This window comes from Neovison vison, chromosome 5 (genome assembly GCF_020171115.1).
Source record: "Neovison vison isolate M4711 chromosome 5, ASM_NN_V1, whole genome shotgun sequence".
Lineage (NCBI taxonomy): Eukaryota > Metazoa > Chordata > Mammalia > Carnivora > Mustelidae > Neogale > Neogale vison.
In genome coordinates, this window is record NC_058095.1 from 86,476,876 (window position 1) to 86,503,727 (window position 26,852).

At 39.1% G+C, this 26,852-nt stretch overlaps 1 protein-coding gene across 1 annotated transcript in view; it reads right to left on the reverse strand.

The window, feature by feature from the left end:
- LOC122906923 (mitochondrial intermediate peptidase) overlaps positions 1–26,852 on the reverse strand; it is a 170,228-nt gene that overhangs the window by 85,053 nt on the left and 58,323 nt on the right. The window contains exons 11-14 of the mRNA XM_044249420.1: positions 21,980–22,133; positions 20,221–20,298; positions 19,169–19,373; positions 17,487–17,596 (exon numbers count right to left, since the gene is read on the reverse strand). Of these exons, the coding sequence (XP_044105355.1) occupies positions 17,487–17,596; positions 19,169–19,373; positions 20,221–20,298; positions 21,980–22,133 (547 nt within the window). The remainder of the gene's footprint in view (positions 1–17,486; positions 17,597–19,168; positions 19,374–20,220; positions 20,299–21,979; positions 22,134–26,852) is intronic.

Below are 26,852 nucleotides of genomic sequence, written 5' to 3' on the forward strand. Positions count from 1 at the left end.
CCCAAAGTTCTTGGACACTCATGCTCTGCTCTGCCCCTGACCCTACTTTTTTCTCCCTCTTTGTATTTCAGTTTGGGTAATTTCCACTGACCTGCCTTCAAGTACAATGAGCTCACATTCTTTCTTCAGCTGTGTCAAGTGTACTGATGAGCCCCTCAAAGGAATTCTTCTTCTATGATATCATGGCATTATTTCCTGCATTTCCATTTGAGTGTCTCTCATAGTTTCCATCTTTTGCTTCATCTGCTCAAGTATGTTGTCCACCTTTTCCTTTAACAGAGTTATTTAAATCCCCATCTGATAGTTACTTTGAATTCATTCTAGTTAGTAGTTAAAGTCCCTGGGTCTAACTCTAGGGATTCCTTTACTTCTGAGCAAGAAGGCTGGGTTTTGTGCTGTTCCTGTGTAGCAGCCAATCATCTCCTGTAGGCCGGCAACACTGGGGAGGGCCCCATGCAGTCTCCCGCCCTGCGACCAGGACTTCTCCTTCTTACCTGGTAAAGGCTGACGGGAAAGAGCCTCCAGGTGAGTGCAAACACTGCAGCTATGCCAGACTGATAGGGCAGCCCACACTTGGCCTCCGACAATTTATTAAAATGTTCTCCGATTTATCTTTCCCCTTCTGCATGGCAGCCAAGCCTTCCAACATGCTTTGCCACTCAGACAATCTCATGGGCCTAGGACCTCAATGTTCTTAGAAGCTCAAGAAAAGTTAGGATTTTATCTTTTTCCTGTAGTTAACTTGAGAGAAGTGCTCTTTCCAGCTTTCCACATGCCCAATGGTTCAGACTTTCATCTGTACAACCACTTAGGTTTTTAGCTTCCAAAGGAAAAAGAAAGGCAGAAAAGCTTTGTAAGGAGAACCACTCTCCATCAAGTCAGAAATCAGACATCATTAAAGATTATCATGAAGAAACCTGCAGTGTACTGGCAGTTGTGGTAGGAGAGTTGATTTTCATACCATCAAGCAGGCATCTAGGAGAGTTAGTGCGCTTTAGCCAAAAGATAGTTCACTCAACAAATATTTATTCACTGCCTGTCATGTGACAGGCAAAGTTGATATATCAGTGAATAAAACTGATAAAAATCCCAGTTCTCAAGGAACTTACATTCTAGGAGACCCTGTCATTATTATTTTTAAATTACCAATGGGGGGGAAGAGAAGACACTTTTCATTATCTCAGCTCCTACAGGCTTAAAGAATAAAGTCCCAGAGATATAAAGCCCTGTCTCCTTCTGGTTGACCAAAATGATCAAACTGTGCTGACAAGGCTGTGCACACATGCAATCTTTATACATTTTCAATTCATTTGTGAGTTTTCTTACTTCGTATTTAAATAAGACGAGTAGTCAACAGTGAATGAGGGTTAGATATGCATGTAATTCACATTCATATGCTTTCAAAGGAATGAAATGGTAAAATACACAAATACATTATCTCAATGTATACTAAAAGCACCAACAATTATTCACGCATTCACTCATTAAATCCTTAGTATAAGGTGCCATTCTAGGAACCCTGGGAAGAAGAAAGAAACCATCATCTCTTGCCCTCAAAAGAATGACAATTTCAATACCTGCTTCTCAAGAGGAAATCTGTGCTGTCTGTTGTAGCTGTGTAACTTCAGGCTTTTAAATTTATTTTCATTTATTTATGTACCCCTTCCAAATTCAGTCTTGCAATTCAACCATACTACGGCTTGATGGTGAAAGTAACCCTTTGCAAAATTTGTTTTATCAATACCTTAAGTGGGGAGGTGCATGGGTGGCACAGTTGGTTGAGCACAGATTCTTGATTTTGGCTAAGGTCCTGATCTCAGGGTCATGAGATTGAGCCCCACGTGGGGCTCTGTCCTCAGCGCAGGGTCTGCTTGAGTTTCTCTCTCCTCTCTGTCTGCCCCTCCCCCTCAGCATGCTAGCTCAGTCTCTCTCTCTCTCTCAAATAAATAAATAAATCTTTAAAAAAAAAATACAAGTTCTTCCCAAAGAAAGGATTAGTGGTAATAAAAAAATTTCTAGTCAATGTTAATTGGCATACAATTAATAGATGATTAAAGTAGAGATGGGAAAATAAAATGAGGTCAGAATGGAAGTTAGACACATAAACATACGTGTCTCATGCTTTCATCCTTCTTCACAGCTGGGTCACAAATTAAGCTCTAGTCAGAGGGAGAAACTCAATGAGGTGCCTATTCAAACTGCTATGAATACAGATCTACTTCCTTTATCTGGGATTCCATAATTCAGAAAGGTCTGAACTGAAAGATTTTCATAAATGGCAAAACGTGGCCCGAACAAAAGTGAAGTCTGCAAAGTGTTAATCCCACTTGGTAAAGACGCAGAAACATGAATTCCGACTACAAGGTACAGAACCCACTAGTTTTTTAAATTCAAAATATACAACATATAAACCATTTGACTTTTCTAAAATCCAGAACACACTCAATTCCGAAGTACACAATCCCAAAGCTGGAGACAGAAAACAATGAATCTCTGTGTAGCATATATTTTGTGGAAAGTGAACTTTCCACTGAAAAGAAAACAGATAGACAAAAAATAAAGTTTTTCATTCAAAGTACTCCACAGACACTACTGTGTATTTCCTGAAGAGATTTGTAAATGTGTCACTAATAATGAGTTAAATAATCAAATAAGTGAAAGACTCCTCTACATTCCTCATTCTGTATCTGTGGAACCCAGCTGGGTCTGAAGTAACTTGGTCTCCATTGGCTGCTGGCTGACTCCCATGCCCCTGTTTCTTGAGGCGGGGCCCTGCCTTGTGGTAGAAGATACAGCAATAAAAGCAGGTCAGGTTTGTCCATGAGATTCCCCAAAATTAATTTCTTTTCCGGAGACACCCAGATCAAGTTAGGATATTTAAAGCTATGAGTAGTCCTACCTTCTGAAGTACAGAAACCTTAATTAATTTCTACACTTATTTCCCAAAGTTATTTGAGCACAAAACATGCTTCCACACCATAATATATCTTTATGGAATCAAGTGACTCAATATATAGGAGACTAGTTGGGAAATAATTTGCTAAGGAAACTAAAGGTGAACTATAAATACAAGAAAAATTATTATGAATAAAAGTTCTTTTTTAAAAATGTTTAAATACAATTGTATCATTCTCACTAATCTTTGCATTTCTCTCTGACCCTAAATTTACCCACTTTCTTCAGAAAGCTTCTTTTCAGCTCTTTAAATCCCATCTTGGCACTCTCCTCTCCAGAGGCCAGCAGACTCCCCAGGTTTTCTGGAAATGGGTCTCCAGGATGCCCTAGCTGCTTCCTTGGCCCCACCTGTTCAGTGCCTTGGCCAGAGCGGTCTTTTCTAAACCATGAGAGCTGATGGAGCGAACGAAAGAGAATACACTACCATGCTTTCCTTTAAGCACTTCCATGCTTTTCCTTTACCATGCTTTCCTTTTCCTTTACGGTCAGGAAACAAACAGGCTGAGTTCCAAAAGGACACTTTTCTCTAGTCTTCTCACTGCAATAGCATGTCCCAAAGTTCCTCTGGCTTCTCCGCTCCAGTCACCTGCTGTCCTCTGCCAAGCCGCAGACAGAAGACAGGCCAGCCTCACACAACTTGAGTCTACACTGGAAATGCCAAATAATCACAGCCCCACGTCCCACATTTGTTCCTGGCAAAATTCTTTTTCTACAGCAGAAAGAGGCAATTTTCCATTTTGTTCTTTTTAGGGTATGTCCTAGTTATCAATATTGTTTTCAAAGGGCCATCTCAGTTAAATACAATAGTACCGGGGTGCCTGGGTGGCTCAGTGGGTTAAGCCGCTGCCTTCCGCTCAGGTCATGATCTCAGGGTCCTGGAATTGAGTCCCGCATCGGGCTCTCTGCTCAGCAGGGAGCCTGCTTCCCTCTCTCTCTCTCTGCCTGCCTCTCCATCTACTTGTGATTTCTCTCTGTCAAATAAATAAATAAAATCTTTAAAAAAAAATACAATAGTACCTCTAGTTATACCCTTAACAAAACTTAGCAGTCTGCAACCTTACAAAATGATCTCAGTATGGAGCTGTTCAGACACAGTTTTCTGAAGCAATCTGGGTCCTTCACCAAGGGCAGACTATTTTGAACAAAGTGTGAGAACACGAATGCAGATTTATTTCCAAAATAATATTTACTGAATGAACTTTGTATATCAGATAATGTATGCCCTAGCCTGAGTTTCTTTTACAAAAACACCTGTAGTTTCGGGGGGGAGGGGCAGGTTTCTGTCTCTATAGAAGGCTGCTGGGTCTGAACTAGCCTTGGTTTGATGCTGGCTCACTCCTTTGTGCACTGAGCCGAGGCTCTGCCGATTGGAGCTATAAAGGCAAGTAGGTTTGTCAGGGAGGCCTGCTGGCTCATCTTTGCGAAGCACCCCACTGTGTGCAAGGGGCGCAACCAAACTGCTGGTTAATATAACAATGATTCCTTCCTACTCCTGTCGCCATGGACAGGAAAAGGAATGTATACTGAAACCGAACAAGGCAAGAGAAAATGCCTCAAGAACCACAAAAGAGGTATGGATAGAGCAATGGAGGAAATTATAAGGCAGCAATTACCTAAAGCGTCTGAAAGGCAATTACTCTAACAATTAATTGTATCTCCTGTATTATTAGAGTGGTGGTATTTCAAAGATTCACCCTAGCTATAAAATATAGAAAGACACTGTGGTTTTCACCCCCCATTGCTAAATAGGAAAAGGAGAGTTGTTTCTACAATGGGAATATGATATGCCAATAATTAACTACCGTGACCTAATTTATTTTAATAATCCAATACGAGGCAACCCTCTCAGGTCTCCTCCCTTTTTGGGAGCTCTGTAAACTACAGGGTCCCAGGCTCAGTCTCAGAGGGTGGTAGACTCCACTGTCCCACGCCATGGTTCTGCTCCGCACAGAGTAGCGGTTCCTATTTCTAGTATTTTGTTCATTTATTCATGCTATCTTATGCACTACTGATGCATCTGGTGGTTTCAGTTTAAGTTTCTGGAGCCCCAACCGACTCTGAGGCATAGCCATCATGGTATGAAAGGTCCCTTGAAAACACCCAAGGGACCAGAAGCCCCATCCTTCTCTGCGCACCCAAAGCACATGGCTATACTAGAACCCGCTCCCAGCATGCAATTCTTCTTTTTTAAATGCCAGAACACAACTGTGGCCAAAAAGACAAAACAAAAGACCACAAAATTGATTCTTTCTTCTATCAAGAAAGTAAAGTCTGATTCCCTGCTTATAATTAAAATATGAATAATAAGGACAATAATTACCCAACTACATGGAGTCCAAAACAAGTAAAACCCAGCAGCCTCAGGATCATCTGGGAGATTCTCAGAAATTTAAAATCCTGGGTGCTCCATACCCACTGAGTCAGAATCTACATTTTAACCAGATCCCCAGGTGATTTCATGCACAGTAAAGTTTGAGATATTCGGGCTTAGAAAAACATAAACATCACAAGTGTTCAAACTACAAAGGTGAGCAAAATTAAATCATCCTGATTTTACAGGTAGAACTGTAGGAAGGGAGCACCACAAGAAAGACAGAGGACTGCGTCTGAGGTCAGGCAGCTTGGGTTTTCTTTTTTTTTTTTTTTTAAGCTTGTGTTTTCTACGACGACTCACTCGCTTTGGGATGGCAGGCAAGTCTCTTGGTATCATGTTTTCTCAACTGTAAAATGAGGATCAAAAAATACCACTGCAAAAAAATTCATATAAAGATTCATTGTGGTAATAGTCAGTCACCTTGTGAAAAGGATTAAGTTGGATGAACTTCGAGTCCCTGCATCTAACACATCTGCCTCGTTAAGGGCTGTCATGGCGAGGCGGACCACACATGCAGGTGGGCCTGGCAGTCCCAGGTTAGGACTACTGTTTCAGAATAATTAATAATGGCACCCCCCTTCCTTCTTAAAAGTGTTTTGGCTAGACACTAGGTTACATCACTGTCCCATTAACAACTAACTTTCTTGAGTGCTTCATGTGAGTCAAACGCGGCTAGCTGTACAGAGCCTATGGACACTGCCTCCCAAAGGAAGGAAGTGTTTACTGGCTTCTTGGGACAGACACAAGCTACGCCATGGGCTGACCGAACACAGGGAAAAAACCGTTCAAAGTAATAATAGCTTTTCTGTTATATTAAAAAAAGCACAACATTTTCGGAAGGTTTCAGAATATCATCAAAAAATGCAAATGTTTTAGGGAACTTGGCATTACTTGAATTCTCTGAATGTTTCCCCATGAGCTCAACTTGTAAGCATGTAACCTCATGCATTTGCCAGACATTTTCTATCACTTCACAATCACACCAGTTTAATTTAAATCATGTCTTGTTAAAAGTTTTGGCATCAAATTCTTCCAGAACCAAGTCACTGTGATAAAATATCTTACTTATGGCCGTTTAGAAAATTTATTATGGTAAAAGCTGCATAAATATTAAAAGCTAAGACATTCTCTGGTAATAAATTCAACTCTTTCCGAAGCAAAGAACCCCTACCGCTGATATCCTTTGGGAACACGATGGATCTAATGACATAAACTTGTTGAGACATGGTCATCCAGAACAAGAAAAGCCTTCAGAGGCAGAAAGCCAAGCATCAAAGCCATCCAGGCTACAAGTCGGCAGCTTGATCCCATACCACCCCAAGCACTAAATCTCTGCGCGTGTCTATAACGGGAAAACAACTGGATTCAGCATGTATCAACTAGTCTGTATTGCTATTATGCCATAATCCAGATGGCACATAATCAATATAATGGAAAAGCTGCCTTGTCCCAAAGAGAAAAAAATGTCAGATCTAAATCCACAGAAAATAACATTGCTTTTAACTTCTATGACTTATAGTGGTGTTTTCTGACAAACTAAGATGAAATGAGAAAAAAGAACATTTAGAAATACTTACATGTTATCACAGACTCACTGACGGTTCAGAGAAACAGACAGAAGTATTTTGACTTTTACAGGGTCCTGTGAAACATGTTTTTATGTTTAACTCAGTTAAGGTGTGATAAAAAAAAATTCCAATAAGACCGTGCTCACAGTTTGCATACATTACATACATATAAAAACTACAGTTTTTGAGGTAAGTATGGAGGCATTGATTTTTAACTTCTAAATTTGCATCTTTATTTTATATGAAAGAGCAGAAAAGTCTCAGGCAAGTTCAGTGACAGATCAGAGGTCAACTGTGTGTGGTGGGGGGCCAAGGTCAGACCCGTCTCCACCTCCCAGTTCAATGTTCTTGTCTAGACATAATTGAGAAGCATTAAAACTGAAAATAAGAAAAGTTTCAAAACAACTTAAACCTGCCAAAACTAATCTAGTTCCAGTTGCTCTATAATTTTTACCTTCAATCCTTGTTCATATCTCCTGAGAGAGAGTGACAGGAGAAGATTTATTACAAGCCTGTCTCCTTGGAAATAAATGTTAAGCAATTTTAGCCTTGGGCTGACTTTCATAAACTAGGGGAACAAACTAAATCTTATAATGACGCAGCACAGAACAGTTCTAAAATGAAAGCACGAGAATTCTACTGTTCTAAAAATAACACTTACAATGGAAATAGGTCTGTGATTGTTTTGAGACATATTGTAAAAGAAATATAAACCATTTCCTACCAGAGTAAAATCTAGAAAGAGAAAACAACCACATGTTGTAGTAGTGATTTGAGGCACTGACAGAACTTTATGGAAGCTGTGATGTGAAACTAATAGATCTATTAATAAATCACAAATAGAAACTAAAAGACCAACCCCCATGTTACTACTTTGTGACCTATGGGCAAATTGCTTAACATAAGTCAGTTTCTATAAAGCGTGGATAACCGTGTACCTACTTCATTGCTAGACAGTATTAAATCAGAAAAACATATAAAATAATAAATGTTCATTCCTATTATTTGTTGTTTGATAAATATTTTGTGAGAAAGATAACTAGAGCAACAAGCATTTTAGCGGTGGCTAATGGACAAAATTGTACAAAAACTATAGATTCTCTCAAAAATCAAATGACTGTATTTTTCTTTTTTAAAAAGATTTTATGTATTCATTTGAGAGAGAGAAAAAAACACAAGAAAGCAGAGGGGTGGAAGGACAAAGAGATTCCCCTCAGAGTGGAGAGACCAACGCGGGGCTCAATCCCAGGACCCTGAGATCATGACTTAAGCCGAAGCCAGATGCTCAACAGACTGAGCCATCCAGGCACCCCCATATTTTTCTTTCTTGTAAAGACCTTATCTTTAAGTCTCTATCCCCAACATGGAGCTTGAACTCACAACCCCAAGACCAAGAGTCACATGCTCTGCTGAGTGAGCCAGCCAGCTGTCCCTCATAGGACTACTTAATGATTAGCGACACAACTAGGTTGCAAAATTATCAGAAAAAATAGACTTTAAGATGAACCATTATAAAGATAAAGAGAAGAACTCTGTTTATGCCTCTAAAAAAATTTACTCAAAATACATGGAGTAAAAAAAAAGAGAAAGAAAAATGTATAAGGCAGTGAAAATACTGGGTATGATGCCATCATGATGGATACCTGCCATTATATATTTGTCTAGAGTCACAGGATGTATGATGCCAAGGGTGAACCCTAATGTAAACTATGGACTTGGGGTGATGAGGATATGTTGGTGCAGGGTCATCAACTGTAACAAACGCACCACCCTGCTGGGGGATGTTGGTAATGGGGGAGGCTGCACCTGTGTGGGGGCAGGGGGTATATGGGAAATCTTTGCACCATCTCCTCAGTGTTGCTGGGAACCAAAAACTAAATAAATAAAGTCCTAATTTAGAAAAAAAAATTAGGTAAAACTAAGGTGAAAAGATTATCTATCCATCATCCTGGAAGATCTGCACCTCTCACAGCTTTTTGCTAGTTCAAAAAAATTTAAACATCTGAACACAATTACAAGATTGACTTAACAACAGATTCGTATGCAACCCCAGACCCAACGATTAGAACATACACAATGTACTGAAATGAAGCACAAACACAACACTCCCAAAAAACTGACGACTCATGAAGCCATAAAATACCAACAATACTGGGTAGACTACTTAGCTATTAATAAGAAAAAGATAAATAAGTCCTCTGCACAGTTTAAAACTTTTAAGCTGTATTTCTAACTCCTCGGTGGTCAAAGGGAAAATTACAATGGAAATTAGCAACATTAGAAATATTTTCTATGAAAAGCATGGCAAGCAGCTAAAGCATGCATTGGTACAATTTAAAACTATAGCATTAAAATTCAAACAGATATGTTAGGTAATACTGAAACTGAATCAGTTCAGTGTCCATCTAGCTTAATTGAGGGATACAAACATAGGAGGAAGGAGAGAATAGTAACAAAAACAGAAACAGAAACTAAGTGAACTAAAATGAACAATATAGAGGATAAATAAAATGTGCCTAAATTCTTTGAAAATACTAAAAAGACAAACCTCAGCCTAGATTAAGAGAGAAAAAACGAGAGGATGATATTAGGAATGAAAAGGATATAACTACACAGTTAGCAGGATTTGAAGGATAAAAGAATAACCTTATGCCAATAAACTTGAAAACTTGGATTAAATGGGTAAATTTCTAGAAAATTACAACTTAGTCAAGCTTACTTAAGAAGAAAAGAAGGCCCAAAGACTCCTGGAACTACTAAGAAATCGTCGTTTAAAAAATCTTCCCACAGAGAAAATAATAGACCCTGAATGATTTTACAGATGAATTCTGACAAAGTTTCAAGAAACAGATTATTACAATTGTATAAAAGCACTTCTGAGGAACAGAAAGGGGAAAAAAGGAGCATTCGGAAACTCATTTTACGAAATGGCATATTCTTAATACTAACAAAGCAAAGAAGAAGAGGACAAAGAAAAATCTCAAGTCACTCTCTCATAAATACAGACGCAAAAGTCCTCTGTACAAAAAAATTAGCAAACTGAAGCTAGCACTGTGTTAAAAATAATAATAATTCAGGACTAAGCCTACTTAATCCTGCAGTGCAAAAATGGCTTAACAGTAACATCAGTGTTCACTACATTAAATTAAAAGAACAGCCCAATTACCTGAGAAGATGTGCACACATGCACAAACACACACACACACACACACACACACACACACACACACTCTGATAAAATGCAATACCCACTAGTGATTTAAAAAAAAAAGGAACCAGAAATAGGAGGGAATTTCCTTTTCCTGAGATTTCCACCAAATCTACAACAAATATCTTTGTGGTAAAATAGTGAAAACATTTCCTTTAGAAACCAGGATAAAGACAAATAATGCCCATATAAAAGCTTCAATTCAACACTGTCCTGAAGATTCTGGTAAGTGAAACAAGGCAAGAAGAGAAATAAAAAGATAAAGGAGTTGAAAAGGAAAAATAAAATTGTTCTCTTTGCAGAAGTAACTGGTTAAAAAAGGTTACAAGTTCTACTGAAAAGTTACGCAAAATAAAAAAAGTTTTTTATTTTTTGAGGAGGGCAAATAAGTATAAGATTTTGAAATATATGAAAAAAGGATAAATAGCTCCTTTAAACACTAGCAACAATTAGAAAATATAATTTTAAAAATATACTATTTATAATAGTATCAAAAGGTAGGGCATCTAAGATTAAGTGCAGCAAAAGTTGCACCTTAGGGAAAAAAAATTTAATTTTATTAAAAGACTTAAAGCACCTAACAAATGGAGAAACATCAGAGTCATGCACTGGAAGATCAACATGAAGAGATACCAGTTCTCTCCAAATTGATCTATAGATTTAAAAATCAAACCAACTCTTCTCATTTTTTTATATAGGTAAGTTAGTTCTAAATGTGTATGAATAAACACAAAAACCCAAGAATAGAAAGAAATTTCTGAAGAGCAAATGGGGAAAGCTTTGGTGAAGCTGCCATAATAAAACAGCATGGCGGGGGGGTGTCTGGGTGGCTCAGTCGTTAAGCAGCAGCCTTTGGCTCAGGTCATGATCCCGGGGTCCTGGGATCAAACCCTGCACCAGGTCCCTGCTCAGCAGGAAGCCGGCTTCTCCCTCTCCCACTCCCCCTGCTTGTGTTCCCTCTCTCACTTGTTTCTCTCTGTCAAATAAATAAAATCTTTAAAAAAAAAATAAAACAGCATGGTATCAGGGCAGACAATGTAAACAATGAAATAAAAGAAAAATCCCATAAACAGATCATTGCATATAGCGCGTACATGCTTCATGACGGATCTTTGGAGCAAGAACAAATGGTGCCGGGACGAGAGCTAGCCACAGAGAAGAAAGGAAATTGGAGTCAACCTTATACTAAAATACAGACAGATTTATAATTTGATTATAAAGACCTAAAAATAAAGAAAAAGCATTAAACTTTTCAGAAGAAAACAGAAGAATATCTTTATGGCTTTTAAGGAAACAAATATGTCTCAAATAAGATCTAAAAAGTACTAACTATAAAGAAAAGATCGCTCGATTCAACAATATTAAAATGAAGGAATTAAATACATCAAAAGATACCCTAAAGAAAGTGAAAAAACAAACCATAAACTGAGAAACACAGGGTTATTGTTCTATCATATCAAGAACGGGGAGAAATCAATAAGACAAAAGTAAACCACTACATAGAAAAACGTACAACGGCAAACAAAAACAATAAAAACATGAAAAGCAAAACAAACAAACAAACACACCATGAAAAGCTGTTCCACTTTCAAAGTAGCCATGGAACACTGTTGCCAATGAAGACCACAAGAGCACTGCATTTCTTAACTACAAAATTGGCAAAATTCAGACTCTGACAATATCAGATGTGGATGAGGTTGTGGTGTGATGGGAACCGTTGTTGGGAGGAGGGCAAATAAGTACAAGTATTTTGAAAAGCAATTTGGCATTATCACATAAACTTAAAAACAGACATCCCCTATAAACCCAGCAACTCCAGGCTTCCACATGAAAATACAAGGTATATAAGTGCTCACAGCAGAATTGTGTGATCTAGCAAGAACCTGGAAGAAGCCACGTGCCCAGCGACAGAAGAATGACCTCAGAAATGATGGGATGTTATACTGAATTGAAAGTAAATACACTGGAGCTACAAGCACCCCTGAGCAGCTTCAGGCATTTAACTGGAAAAAGCAAATCACAGATTACAAACAGTATAATACCACTTTTGCACAGCTCAAAAACAAAACTAAACACCATACTGCTTAAGAATAAATAACTCATGTGGCAAAAAAATATTTTAAAGCAAAAATTAGTGAGAATTCAGGGCTGTCCTTCCAGACAGGAGCATATGGTAATGTTTTACTTTTTAAGTTGGATGGCGGTTTCACAGCTGCTCATTCTACAAATGTTATTTTGCAACATTAAGTATTAAATTAAAAGTTTACTACTTTCAGAGGCTTTTCCTTTTTAATCACTCATGAGAAGAATCTACTGAATGGAAACCAGCTCCATTATAATCCCCATCCACTATTTTACCAGTACCATTGGTTTTTTTCTGGAATGATGTAAACATTTGCATTTTCTACTCTGACATGGCATCCTTCAGATATTATATGACATGCTGCAGTTTCTTTTTTCTAGTCTTACACCATTCGTAATATGAGATGGTTTCTAATTTTATACCAGTGCAGCAGGCCACTCCTCAAAATGTTTTCTAGCTCAAAAATGTTACTATCGAACGTGGAATCCCACACTGAACAAAAATACTCAAGTACGATTGAAATACACTGAGTTTGCCACCTGCTCCATATAATATGCAGAGGGGGTATTATAGGAAAAAATGGGAATAATGCAAATGTGTGGGGGGAAGGTGGGGACTAAGGGGGTTTAGAGATTATTGGTTGGAAACTGTGGACAAAAAGGGACAGAGACAGATACTGCTGAAGGGAAATAGGGTGGTGTGATATTGATATTTGATCTGTATCCCTGCCTGTATAATAACAATGAGAAAAACTCTGGGTACTCCAAATAATCTAAAAATCAGAGACAGTCTAATTTCCTCATGTGGATATATAGGGATGAGAGTCGAGCATCAGGCTTTTAGACTACATTATGGAAGTGCTTAGCATTTTCAACTTTGGGGTAGGGGCCAAGACTATCTTATTTCCTTGAATCCAGGAATGCAATCATTGTTTAAAAAGAAAAAAAAAATGTACCTGTGATTTTATAATAGATGGTGAGGAGGGCCATTAAATAAATAGATAGCTAACAAGAGATGTTTCAGAATTACTAAAATAAGAGGGAAAAAGTTGCATCATCTACTAAGATTAACTCAAAATGAATCAAAGACCTAAACATAAGACTCTAAAACTATAAAACTCTTAGAAAAAAACATACGGGAAAAGCTTCATAACATCACACCTGGCAATGATTTCATGGATATGACACCAAAAGCATAGCCAACAAAAGAAAAAGCAGATTAACTGGACTATATCAAAATTAAAAACTGTACATTGAAGGACACAATCAACAGACTGAAAAGGCAACCTATAGAATGGGAGAAAATACTTTCAAATCATATATCTGATCAGGGAGTAACATTAAGAATTACATAAAGAACTCTTACAAACCCCAACCAAAAAAGTAGACAACTGAATTTTAGTATGAGTGAAAGATTTGAACTGACACTTCTTTGAAGATATCCAAATGGTCAAAAAGCTCATAAAAAGATCTTCAACATCACTAAGAATTAGGCAAATGAAAATCAAAACCACAATGAGACACCACCTCACACCCATTAGGATGGCTACTATCAAAGTATCAGAAAATGACAAGTGTTGATGAGGATGTGGAAAATGGGAACCTTGTGCTCAACAGTGCACAAAGTAGGAATATAAAATGATATAGCCACTGGGGAGAACTCCGTAGTGGCTCTACAAAATATCTGAAATAGAATTTCTACAAGAGCCAGCAATCTCAGTTCTTGGTATATATGCAAAAGAACTGAAAACAGAGACTCAAGCAGGCATTTGTAAAACCATGTTCCTAGAAGCATTATTTACAATAGTCAAAAGATGGAAGCAACCCAAATATCCATCAATGTATGAAGAGACACATACAATATGATCTATACACACAATGGAATGTTATTTAACCTTTAAAAAGAAGGAAACTCTGACAGAGTCTACAACATGATGAGCCTTAAAAACATTATGCTAAGTTACAAATACTGCAGGATTCCACTGATATGAGGTACCTGGAGTAGTCAAGTTCATAGAGACAGAAGGTAGACAGGTGGCTGCCAGGGGCCAGAGGAGAAGATCTGGGGAATTGTTTAACAGGGACAGAACTTCAGTTTTGGAAGATGAAGAGAGTTCTAGAGATGAATGGTGGGGACAGGAGCAAAAATTGAGAATGTATTTCGTACCACTGACTGGTGCACTAGAACATGGTTCAGATGGTAACTTTTACATTATTTTTAGTACAACTAAAAATAAGTTGCACCTTAGAGTGTTTAAGGGAGAATAAGAACCATGCTTCCAGAAGTGTGGGACCACCGGCAGATAATTTTCCACTTACTGGGAGCAACTGGAAAGGGTTTAGGCTCAAGGTGGGAAGGAAGGAGCACTGAGAAGAGAAGAGGGACAGTGACCTTCAGTTCCTCAGAGGGCACAGGTCCCTAAAGTAGCCTGAGCCAGAAGGAGATCAGTGGGGAAACCCCATCAGACTAGAGATTCAGGTTCAGTCTACCGTGTCCAAAAACCTGGGAATTTTTCAGATGAGCTGCTACCAAGTCTGTACTCCTCCTCCACTTCTGTTATTAATTTTAAGATTAATTGACAAGAAATTCTGCTTCAACTTTGATGTTGTCGCTTGTCAAGACAGTTTTGAATCTGGAATGAGCACCTCTGGCATTTGTTATCTCTGACAGCTGTACGGCCTCTGCAAATCTGATAAGCATACTTCTCATTCCTCGACCACAAGGAATTCATTGGCTATGCCATGCTCCAGTTCAGATAAAATACTTGTAGGTGTTAATAAGTCACTGATACATTATCCTTACTCAGACAGTTCTCTGGAATACACCAGATGATGGTAAAACAAAAATCCTTTCCTAATATATGTAGTAGAATAGGAAATGAAGCATAAAGATACAACCCTGTTATTCTTTTTACGGGCTTTAATGTCATTTATTTACAAAGCCTTGGATTTTAGGGAATTAACTCCTTGTCCTTAAGGCTAGAACTGCCCTTAAAATGAAATCATCTAGCCACTTGGTATCTTAATTAGTGACAAGAAGAGGCAAGCCCTTTGTGAAACTCAAGGCATTCACATGTTCCTTGCCTCCTGGCACTCCTTCTGTTCTCCATAGGAATCACAAAATTATTTTAAATTCTTTAGAGACTGTGTCTGTAAGTCCCTTTATCCCACTGGACATGCCTTGTGAGTCTGAAACTTGAATCAATTCAAAGCAGCTTACTGTTTCTTTCCTGTTTCCTTTAGTGTGAAGTGTATTTTTGGACTTAATATTGTTTTCTTAAAACTCTCTTGTTCAAAAATGGCTTTTCTTATGGAAGAATGCCATGATAAAATAACAACTGTCCTTTTTTGGGACATTACACTATCCTGCAAGCAGTGGCTCTTGCCTTTCTTTGCTTTTCTGATTGTTCTGGAAATAGATAACATTTTTAAAACTGATTTTAATAGCTGTGGTGAATTTCAGGCCAAGATTTCACTTTTTGCTTTAAGTATGACTCTGAGAGGCTCAGGGTGCACTCCTGTAGTTAACTCTGACCTCTGTGTGTTCTCCTCAGTGTTCAGATCCCCTTAGCAATCCAAGCTCCTCAGACAGCCCCTTTCTTGTGATGCGGGTTCTCCAGATGCCTCCTGCTTTTCTCTCACAGGCCACACTTTAACTGCCAACTCTATGCCAACTACCGCCACACGCTGCAGGTTCTATTTGATTCTGGATTTCAGAGTGGTGTTACTAACAGCCCCATGGATACAGCCAAATAAGAACTGCGTCTTCCCTCCTCAAACTTGGACCTCTTCCAGAATTCACTCTTCATGGAGCCTCCATCTTTGATTCCCCTCTCTCACCTCTCTTATTCAACTAGCCTCAAATCCTTCCAATGAAGTCTCCAACAGCTCCTGAACTCTGTTTCTCCAGGCCCCCCATGGCCATTGCCTTCACTCTGGCCCTCACCATCACTTCACTACATATTTGCAAGCCCTCACTTAAGCCCTGCTCAGAGCTGAGTGAGGACAGGAGTTCAAAGATGGAACCCAGGGAAGCTGTCTGCCAAAGGCTAATGAGAAAATGGGTTGGGGCAGAGTTGTCAGAGAGCCAAGAGGACCAGACACAACTCCCAAGAGGAAGTGTGACAGCAAAGCTCAGTGTAAACACTGCCAAGAAAAACTAGTCAAGTCACAAACAGTGGTCTAGTAAATGAGCTGGGATTAAAAAGTGTGTAGGGGCAAGAGGACTGAAGAGACTGGGAGTGAACCCTAGAAACCAGAACATTCCAGTGTCTTTTTTTGTCTCCCCTTTCTCCTCTTTCTGCTCTTACCACTACCAGCATCTTGCCATGGTCTCAGATTTTTTCATGACTTTACAGGCTTTTCCTTTGGGCTGGAATAACCTTGTCTTCAGCTCTGTCTTAGTTCCCCTGAGATTTAAAGACCTTGAGTGTTAGAACACTGTCTCACTTACTCCTGGCTATTTCTCAGATGCTGAAAACAGTGCCTGGTACATAATAAAACTCAATAACTACTTCCTGACCGAAGGAACTATGTATGTCCTCTGTGTTCTCAATAAATATATTTTAATAAGATAGAAAGGGGCTGCTGAGAGCCGACTGGCAAACTGCCCCCTTTACATATTTTTTCCAGACCTGGCTCCTCCAGCACTTCCTGCACATACCCTCTCCCGGCACCCCCCGCAAATCTTTCATAAAGTACATGTGGACAGTACACTGCACTACACTGATAGTCATGGTTATGGTCAACTCATTACAAGAGATCTCTCATTGTCTTCCTGCTTTATAAAACTTTAAACTCTTTAAACTTCCATTTTAAATCCAATATTGAAATCGAAACCCTGAAGCCAAGGAATTTTCAGACTTCTTGTGCAAGCCATGATGGGAAAATATGGCCAGGCCATTCAGGTTTACAAAACACTGGAAAATTTTAAACCAAGAGAACAAATACTCAGAAGCATAAACGAAAGAGGGAAGACCACTGGCTTTTCTGAAGCGAGGCTCATTTGAAAGCCTGTTTTACAGAGTCCACTTGTTTCCGCATCTGGAAAACAGGAACAGAGCACTTTCCTCAGGGGATAGTTGTGAGAACTTACAGGGTGAGGACGTAGCATAGAATACAGAGCAGCTATCTCTCAACACAGTGATCATACTGGTTGGCAAAAAAAAAAATAAAATAAGGTGGAAGGATTCTGGCGCTGAGAGAGGGTGACAGTTCTGAGGAGCTGCATGTTACGCAGCAGTCCAGGAAAGCTGACTGCCATCATGCAGAGGACGGCACCACTGTAGTGCTCCCCTACCTGCCCGGTCTGATAATGTCTGGCAAACTGGGTAACCACTCGATAGTCATTTGCAAAGTACTCCATCAGAATAGACGGAACCTCAGCAAAGTCAGTAGGGCACCTGGTCCCTAAAATGGGGGGAAAAGAAAAAGAGTTGGCATGAATCAAATCAATAATATTTATCTTACTTTTTATGTACTCTTTTAAAACTTTTATTTGTACTTCTGATGAACTATGATAAGATTAAATTCATTAAATCAATATTTTACTTCTATAAAATTATTGCACATATTTGCAGAAAAGTTTATTATAATCCCATATATTTTCCTAGATATCAAAAGTAAAACAAAATATTTGCACAGCTGGATAAAACACCTTGTAAAGCAATGGCTCACACCCTCTACAAACAAATCCATCCTTGGCTATTCTGGGTTATACATGAGACACAAATTAAAACATTCTTACAATTAATATACCATTTGTATTAATTTACCAAATTCTCCCACCAAATGCTTTTATCCTTCACTTTTGTTTGTTTATTTGTTCTATTCCCTATGCTATACTTTTCATCTCCTTGACTTATTTATTTTATAACTGGAAGTTAATACCTTTTAATCCCCTTCTCCTATTTCACCCATCTTCCCATGCCCTCCCCTCTGGCAACCACCAGTTTGTTCTCTGTATTTAAAAATCTGTTAGGTTTCTTTTTGTCTGTTTGTTCATTTGTTTTTTAGATTCCACAAATAAGTGAAATCATCTGCTTTTTGTCTTTCTCTGTCTGACTTATTTCACTTAGCATATTGCCCTCTAGCTCCATCTATGTTGTTGCAAATGGCAGGATTTCATTCTTTATGGCTTAGTACTGTTCCACAGTATAAACAGATACTACTTCTTCTTTATCCATACCCTTCATTTGTTTTAAAGCACCTTTTTTAAAACCACTGTTTGCTTCTTATAACAAAACCAATGCAAAAAAAAGCTGTATTTTAAACTTAAAATAACTTAAAGCGACAAATCCTGTAAGAACTTTTTGGTGACATTTTATGACTCTGTCCAGCTCATCTATAGTCTTTTTAAGTATCTTCTTTTCCCCCCAAATATTATGTAAACAACGTTAGTTAATAAATAACTAAATGAAAGCAATTTAACAGGTGATCTAAAGCTGACCATATAGGATAGTGAGCTTAAGATTCAAAGATGAGACAACAAAGAGGAAAGTCTGCATATAATATCATCAACTATGGCTACACATCAGCATGAAAAACTGTCATCTTATACAGGGGAAAAGCTTAGGAAAATATTTTTCAACATGCTTTAATATGTATTCTAACTGATTTTGGAGAAAAAGAGGCAATATTCTTTCACTTACTCACTAACTCTGTGCTAGGTCCTAAGGAGACACATATATATTCCGACACATATAGCCAAAAACTTCAAATCCATATGAAATATGATAAAATGTAAAAGTGCAAACTCAGAAGACAAGTGAGACAGTCCTCAGCCAGAACCGTTAGCAGGAAACAGAAAAATGTCAGATGATCTGGTTGAATAACAACTAGAAGGACAAGGTGAGGCAACCTACAAAAAATAACCACCTGACAATGTTAAATGATCAATAAAGTGCTTTTTACTCCAGTTTAAAATAAAACACATGTTTTTAGAAGATGATTGTTAAACAGAAGTCCCCTCTTTTGGCTCACCAGTGACATGCTGGTAACGAGTACGGCCCAGCATAGAATGCATGGCATGTCCCATTTCATGGAAGAGATTCTCCATCATTCCAGGAGTTAATAAAGTTGGTGAATTCCTTGAGGAATGGGGAAGATTCAGCATAAGAACTACAACTGGGAGCTGATAGTTTCCATCTTCCTTTAATCTGCCTCCACGGATTGTAAAATGACAATCCTGGAAGAATCAGAAACCATAACCAGAGAAGAGCATATTAGGTGATCTGAAGAATAAGAAACAGTTTCAATGAATATAAAGTTACACCAAGACATCTCAGTTCAAATTTACCTTAATTCCATTCTTCTATTTATTTAGTTATAGACACCTTTTCCTAATATTTTTTATTTTGCTAGAATTTTTAAGTTTTTTAAAACACCAGTACCACCTTGCGCTTGTGTTGACTCATTCATTCATTTACTCCACAAATATGTATTGAGGTGATGCTACACCAGCTTAGATCCATACGCTCTAACTGTAGGTAACTGTACACAAGCAAGTAGGAAGGGGACAGACACTGTGTTACTCTGGGGAGGGATGCTAATGTTTACTGTACCCCTTCCACGTGTGGAGACACTTCTCATTCTCTATTGTCTTTTTTTAAAATATTTTATTCATTTATTAATTTGACACACAGAGATCACAAGTAGGCAGAGAGGCAGGCAGAGAGAGAGAGGAGGAAGCAGGCTCCCCACTCAGCAGAGAGCCCGATGTGGGGCTCGATCCCAGGACCCAGAGATCATGACCTGAGTCGAAGGCAGAGGCTTTAACCCACTGAGCCACCCAGGCACCCTCCTATCTATTGTCTTTATCACTCAGAAGCAATAAACTCTATCACAAAGGGGGAAATTTGGAGTAATTTTCTCTAACAGGCTGATATTCACATACATTGTATCACTTATTCTTCACAAAAACCCGTTGAGGCAGCTCTCTCATTGTTCGGATGGGGAAACTGAAATTGAGTCCTGGAAACACTGAGTCATATAAAGTGACTTTTATGGAAACATAAAGTCACATAAAGCATCACCTGATGTGGTTTGTCTGCTCTCTGGAAGAAATCACAGTAAATGTACCCCAACAATCCTTCAGATTCATGAACCACAGCCTGGAAAAAAATTACATTTAGTGATGAATGAAGCCATCAGAAACTCTCAAAGTGGAAACACATCCCTAACAAGAATCTAAATATAAAATATCCATAGTCATAACTATAGACATTTCATTTCTTTCTACAACCCACATGATCTAAAAATAAATTATCTATTGTCCCCTCATCTCTCAGAAAAATTTGATTTGGGGATTCTGTCCAGGAGAGGCAACCCTCCTTGTTTGAGCCCTTTGTCCCGATTGCCAGTGCCTCAAACACCGAGACCAAACCCAGCTCTTCAGACTGTTCACAGACCTCCCCCACACGCTTGGAAACAAGTGCTGACTTGACAGTTCTAGATCTCAATCTTAATTTAGATCTAAATGTAGATATATGCCCCCAAATGCTAACCCCTGAATTCAGATATAACAGAAGGTTGCTTCTGGCTTCAGCTGAAGATCAGTAATATCATTATTTATGCTCTTCCCTCAAACTGGGCCTATACGAGACACACGGCTCATGGAGAGCTCAACAGCTGGCCTCCAGCTTGCCTCCTTTGTCTTGTCACAACTTGAGGATTCTGCCACAGAGAACCTCAGGCTTAATGCACTACAACTTCGTGCAGGCATATATTCGTTAGTTCAACAAGTATCTCTTAAGCACCAAGTAGGTGTTTGGAATTTATCAAGGCATTCAGATATCAGCAGTGAACCAAACTGGCAAAGAGTGCTGCCCACATGGGGCCCACACCCCACAGCAGTGGAAGCCTGGCTGGCTCGAACTCTAGTGGGGGAAGCCTGGTGCGCTCATACTCTAATGAGGAAAGCTTTTCATTACTTGCATTCTGTCCTTTCACTCTTGTCAGTTTTTCTCTCATTGTATCTACGCACTCTGTCAGTCTCCACCACTTTGTGAAGTACACAACGCACGGATAATCAGGTAATCGGTGTGGTGATAAAGCGCGCTCCCACTCTACCCTTCAATTCTATCACCACGCCTATTCCCCTCTCACAGAACACAGCCAGGAGACCATCAGAGCGCTTCCGTCCCTTGAAATAGTGTGGTATGCATATAGGCAGAAGGTAAAACAGAGTAACAGCAACAACAGAGCCTTTGTGAGAGTAAGTCCATAAATCCTCATAATCTTATCAAGAAAAAATGAACATATTGATATCTCAAATAAAGTGGGTCCTAACAGGAGAAGGGGTGGACGCCAGGCTTGAGGTCACAACACGGGATATAAATCAATATATTATAAAATATAAGCTCCTACAAGATGGGAAGGTGGTTAAAAAAAGAAGAAGAAAAGAAAAGTGACAGATGTAATAAATTCTGGAATTACCTAAAAGGGACACTGAGCACTGCAGGAATATGAAAAATAATGACAAATTTCTCTTTATCCAGAATTTGTCAACATACAAAGATTCAACTTTCTGTCAAGTCCCTAAAAAAAAAAATTCTTTCAGAGAATTCACTCTGCTAGTATATGTTTCTATCAGTTGATTTTAGAGAAAAATGGGTTTTTTGTAAGTCAGAAGCAATGACTTGGACTCTCCATGAAACAGAAGTAAGGTGAGCCACGCTCCCATCATGGCAAAGCTGCCTTGCCTCAAGCTGCCTTGAGGATAAAACTGCTATTAACTTGATTACCAAACCCCAGAGATAAAGGAGTGCAACTCTACACTCACTGAATGCTTACCAGTTTGCGAACATCTTCACACCACACCTCTCCTTTCGCAGGCTGCTCTGCATATAACGTAATTCCTAACAGTTTGGTAAACAAAATATTTAGGCCTTCCATGCATGCTCCAAGGGAGAAAAATGGGCAATATAAACTGGGCTCAATATTATACCTAAAAGAAAAAAGAGAGGTTCAATAGCATTGTTGTTTATTTCAATTTATTCATTTAAAATTTAGGATCATGGTAGGGTTAGAAGAAAGGCAGTCTAGTTATTCTGAGCCATAAGAGTGGTAAGTAGTAATTCTTAGTATAAGAGTAGTATCAGTAATGAGTAATTAAGGTAGACACACCATTTCCTAAACTTCATCCTTCACAAATTATTTACTTGCACTGACTTCATTAAACAACCTATCTATCTCAATTACCCATACCACACACATTCCTTTATGCATACCTACAGACAGAATCTGACCAATAATGAGATATTTGAGCAATAATGAAATATGAAATATGTTGTTTTCTTTAAAAAAAAAAGTCTTATATCACATAAATAGTAAACAAACTCAAGTCCTGAAGCATCCTAAGTGAATTTAAATCTTACCTCTAGTAAAATATTTGTTAATGGAAAAAGTCTCTGAAACATCAACAATCAGATCTTAATTTATCTGTTTTACAGTTAAGTACCTTAAATAAAGCATAACATACTGGGAAGGTTAATTATTCTTCATTCAAAATTGGCTCTCTTCCAAATGCCCTCTTCCAACATAAGCCAAATCACATCCAGAATATGTGATGTGAACGGTCACTTCTGAGTCACTAGGTCAGGCTAAACTTTATGACCACAGTAGAAAGAATGGCTCTAGAGTAATTGTAGGTGCTTATTCTATTTCTACTCTCTGGAATTAACAAAATATATACTTAGGGTGCCAGAAGGTAGCCACACTTGTGACGAGCATAGCATTACACATAAACTTGTCTTATCACTATGATGGACACTGCAAACTACCATAACATTGTGTGCCAACTATACTTCAAGAAAAATTAATTAATTAAAATAAAAACAAAATACATATCAACTTTGATGCAAAACATAGACAAACATATGCTTATTACTAAATGGATGACTGGATTTTAGTGAGCATGTCTAAATCACACCAAAAAAGAAATTTTGACTACCGAAATCCACAAGTTTACAACTTAATTCCTGATCAATTTTTCATAAAAGCAGAATCTCAATAATGAAAGATACATGTCAGCAGTTCAGTGTCTTCACTCAGGGATCCATATGCTTGTGCAGGCTCTGAAGAAGCCTGCTGCTTGCTGGAGGTAAGGAACGAGGGGCGTGTCTCTCTAAAGAGTTCACCGTGAAGGAGGCAGAGAGATGGACAGTCAATTCTGGTCTCCTCCTGGAGCAGCAGCAGAGCTGGCACTAGAGACACAGTCAGAGGACTGAGGGAAGGACACAGACAGCAAGACAGCAAGAGGTATGGGTACTATGACTTCCCTTGTGGAAGAGAGGGTAGAAACAAGAAGGGGTCAGAGAAAGGAATTCAGAAATAGGAGTCTGCTGGGTGGTGTGGGGATAAGGATTAAGGGCAGAGAGAAGTAGTAATAAGGGTATTCCAGGGAGAAGCAACAGTGTGAAGTCATGAAACAGCCTGGAAACTCCTACACCAGTGGCTAAATATGAGCCAGTTCATGATGGAGGGGATCAACGGGAAAAGAGATGGAGTGGAATCTAGACACACCTGGGCAGGGTCCAGAGAACAGAGGGCCTCACACATAAACCTGAGGGATTGGGATTTCACATTGTAGGCATGTGGTCTCTCAACTTCTTCATTATGCAGCCAAATCATTAAAAGACATTTTAACTATTAAACCTTAATATATGTATATTTATAAATTATATTCATGTGCTGCTGTTCTACTACATTTTAAAAGCAAAAAAAAAAAAAGATACATTTTTACAAGTTGAAATAAAAATAAATCTAGCAAAATTTCTAATGTAGTATATCCACAATCTCAAGGAATTGTTCACAGAATGGGAGACATGGAAGACTGCTTTTGTAGGCAACAGAGAAGCAATCTGATGCTTTCTGGAACACTGCAAGGCTGACAGTGTGCAGGGAGGAATGCAGGAGAGGCAGGGAGAACAGACAGTAAACTAGGGTCTGAACATAAGCAAAGGCAGTGGACCACATCCTGTGGGGTCAAGGATGAGGAGGCAGGTATGAAGTTGTTTCTCTTTGACATGAAATGTTGCGGGACTGTGTGAGTGAGTAAGAATGGTCTAGAACAATACACAGGTTTCTGGCTTGAGCCAGATGGTTGGGGTGGCAGAGTCATTTAATCAGAGCACTAAGCAGGTAAAAAAAAGGGAGGATGGGTATTGTAAGGTTTTATAGGCGAGATAAACACGACACCAGGCGAGGTAGGCACAAGGCAAGATTTATTAAAGGCACTCTCCGGTGAAGTTTCAGGGCTCAGGAGAAGGGAGCCAGGAAAGTTGCGCCTGGAGGAGGTGGGAACCCTCAGGTGAGGTTCCACGACTCTGGAAAGTAGAGTCGGGGAAGTCGCACTGGGAGGGGGTCGGCGGGGGTCTTTTATCGGGCCAAAGCAGGGCATGGGCTCACATCCATATATGGTAGGGTATCTGTGATCGGAGGGTATGGGGTGAGGGGTCCTGATACTTCTGTTTCCTGCATAGGTATCGGGTTACCTATGGAGACGTGACCTGGCCATACATCCTTTTGGCGGGAGAGTCAAGGGATGAGGAAGAGCGGGGAGGGGGCTGAAAGATGGCGGCGTGGCAGTCATTTCTATTGTTCCTCCTGCATTCCTGGAGCCACCAACCCAACAGGCATGTTTGTGGGAGAAGAAAGGAGGGTGGGGTGCAGTTGTGGGAGAAAGAGGAGTCACAGAAAATAAATTCAGTTCTGGAGACACTGACTGTGAAGTGCCCATAAGATGTCAGACACTCAGTTAAGACTGAGTCTTCACTGCTCAGGAGTTAATTAAAACTGCAGAAGGAGAGGGGTTACTAGAAAAGGGTGGTGTGGTGTGAGAAGAGGGCCAGAAGCGATCTTCCAGATGAAGACATAAAAAGGAAGACACAGAAGAAAAGTCAGAGCTGTTAGGGCACAAAAGAAAGGGACATCATGGAAAAGGGGGAGAAAATATTTGTAAAAACAGGAAAAAATGGAGGCTTCTGGTGTCTGTTTCAGCATACAGGGAACCTGGAAGGCATTATTCCACCCTAACAAGTAAAATGCTCAAGAAACTAAAAAGCCAATACCTCTTCTTGTATCCAGCAGAGAACTGAGGTCACAGAGCAAACTGCTGCCCCCAAATATATAAAGATAAACAGGCAAATACAGAGAATCACAATTTACAGAACTCTCCAGTGGGGACTAGCACTGAGGTAGGAAAATTTAAACTACAGTTGACAAATTAGAGGCTCAGTGTGGACAAATATGAGTGTTAAAAACTCCAGAGAGGCCCAGTTTAAGGGAAGGAGTCCCCCACATTTTAATTTTACCTACAGGAGCACTACCAGGTTCTCACAGTAAAGATAGAGAAAAATTCTCTCAATGCTTCCAACAGGGAGAAGGAAAAAACAGCCATTTTGAAATACACCAGAGCATTCTGCTTATTCTTAACAAGGTTGCCCTCAAAAGAAACTGTCTTACCACAGCCTAACTTATGTAGAAGAAAGAAATACCCAACCCAATCCCATCTCATCAAAGCAGGGAAGGCAATTTGAAAAGCACTTATAAAAGTCAGAGCTGAGGGGCACCGGCTCTATAACAGGCTGAGACCTAATGACAGAACTTTAGAACGAATCCTTCCCACCCTGCTTCACCACCACAGCAATGGAGATCCTATAAAATAACAGGTGAATACAACTGAAAAACTGCACATGTCAGACCTTACTTAAGTACAAGTCCCCAAAGAAACCCAAATACAACATCAGAGACATAGGTAGGTAGGTAGGAAGGGGTGGGGAGGGGTCTGGAAGGGATAAAAACTTCAGCCTCCGACACCACAGCTACTGCAAAAGGAAACAGAACCTAACTAACTCCCAGCCAGTGAGTACTTCATGTCCAACTCAATAAAACAATTTCAAGTCACAATAAAGGACTAAAACCACAGTCTGAAGAAACAGAACAATCATCAGAACCAGATTCATGTATGTTAGAAATGTTAGAATAACCAGACTGAGAATTCAGAAGCAACTATGATTAACATGCCATGGGTTCTAAACAAACAGACAGACAGACAAACAAAAACAAAACACAAGATTCATGGGTAATGTAACAGAGAGAGGGGAACTAAAAAAGAATCAAAGGAAATGCTTATCAGTAGACTGGACATGACCAAGGAAACTATCAGTGAGCTTGAAGAAATGTCAGTAAAAACTTTCAAGAGTATGATGCAAAGAGAAAGAAGAATGAAAAAGAAGAGAAGACCCAAAGAATTGTGGGATAATTACAAAGGATAAAATGTATATGTAATGGGAATTACAGAATGAGAACAGAGAGAGAAAGGAATAGAAGAAACAAATGAAGTAATAATGGCTGAGAACTTTCCAAATGAAGGACAAACACCAAACAGGGTGGAAAACACACTTGGGAATACCATATTTCAACTGCAGAAAATCATAGACAAGGAAAAAAATCTCCAAAAAAGATGGAGAGGGAAAAAAAGCATCTCACCTGTACAGGAACAAGAATAAGAACTACATCTGCATTCTCTTCAGAAACTATGCAACAGAAAAGAGTATGGTAGAAAACACTTAAAGAATTGAAAAACCCACAAACCTAGAATTCTGTTTCCAACAAAATTACCCTTCAATGGTGGAGAAATAAGGACTTTCTTGAAGAAACAAAA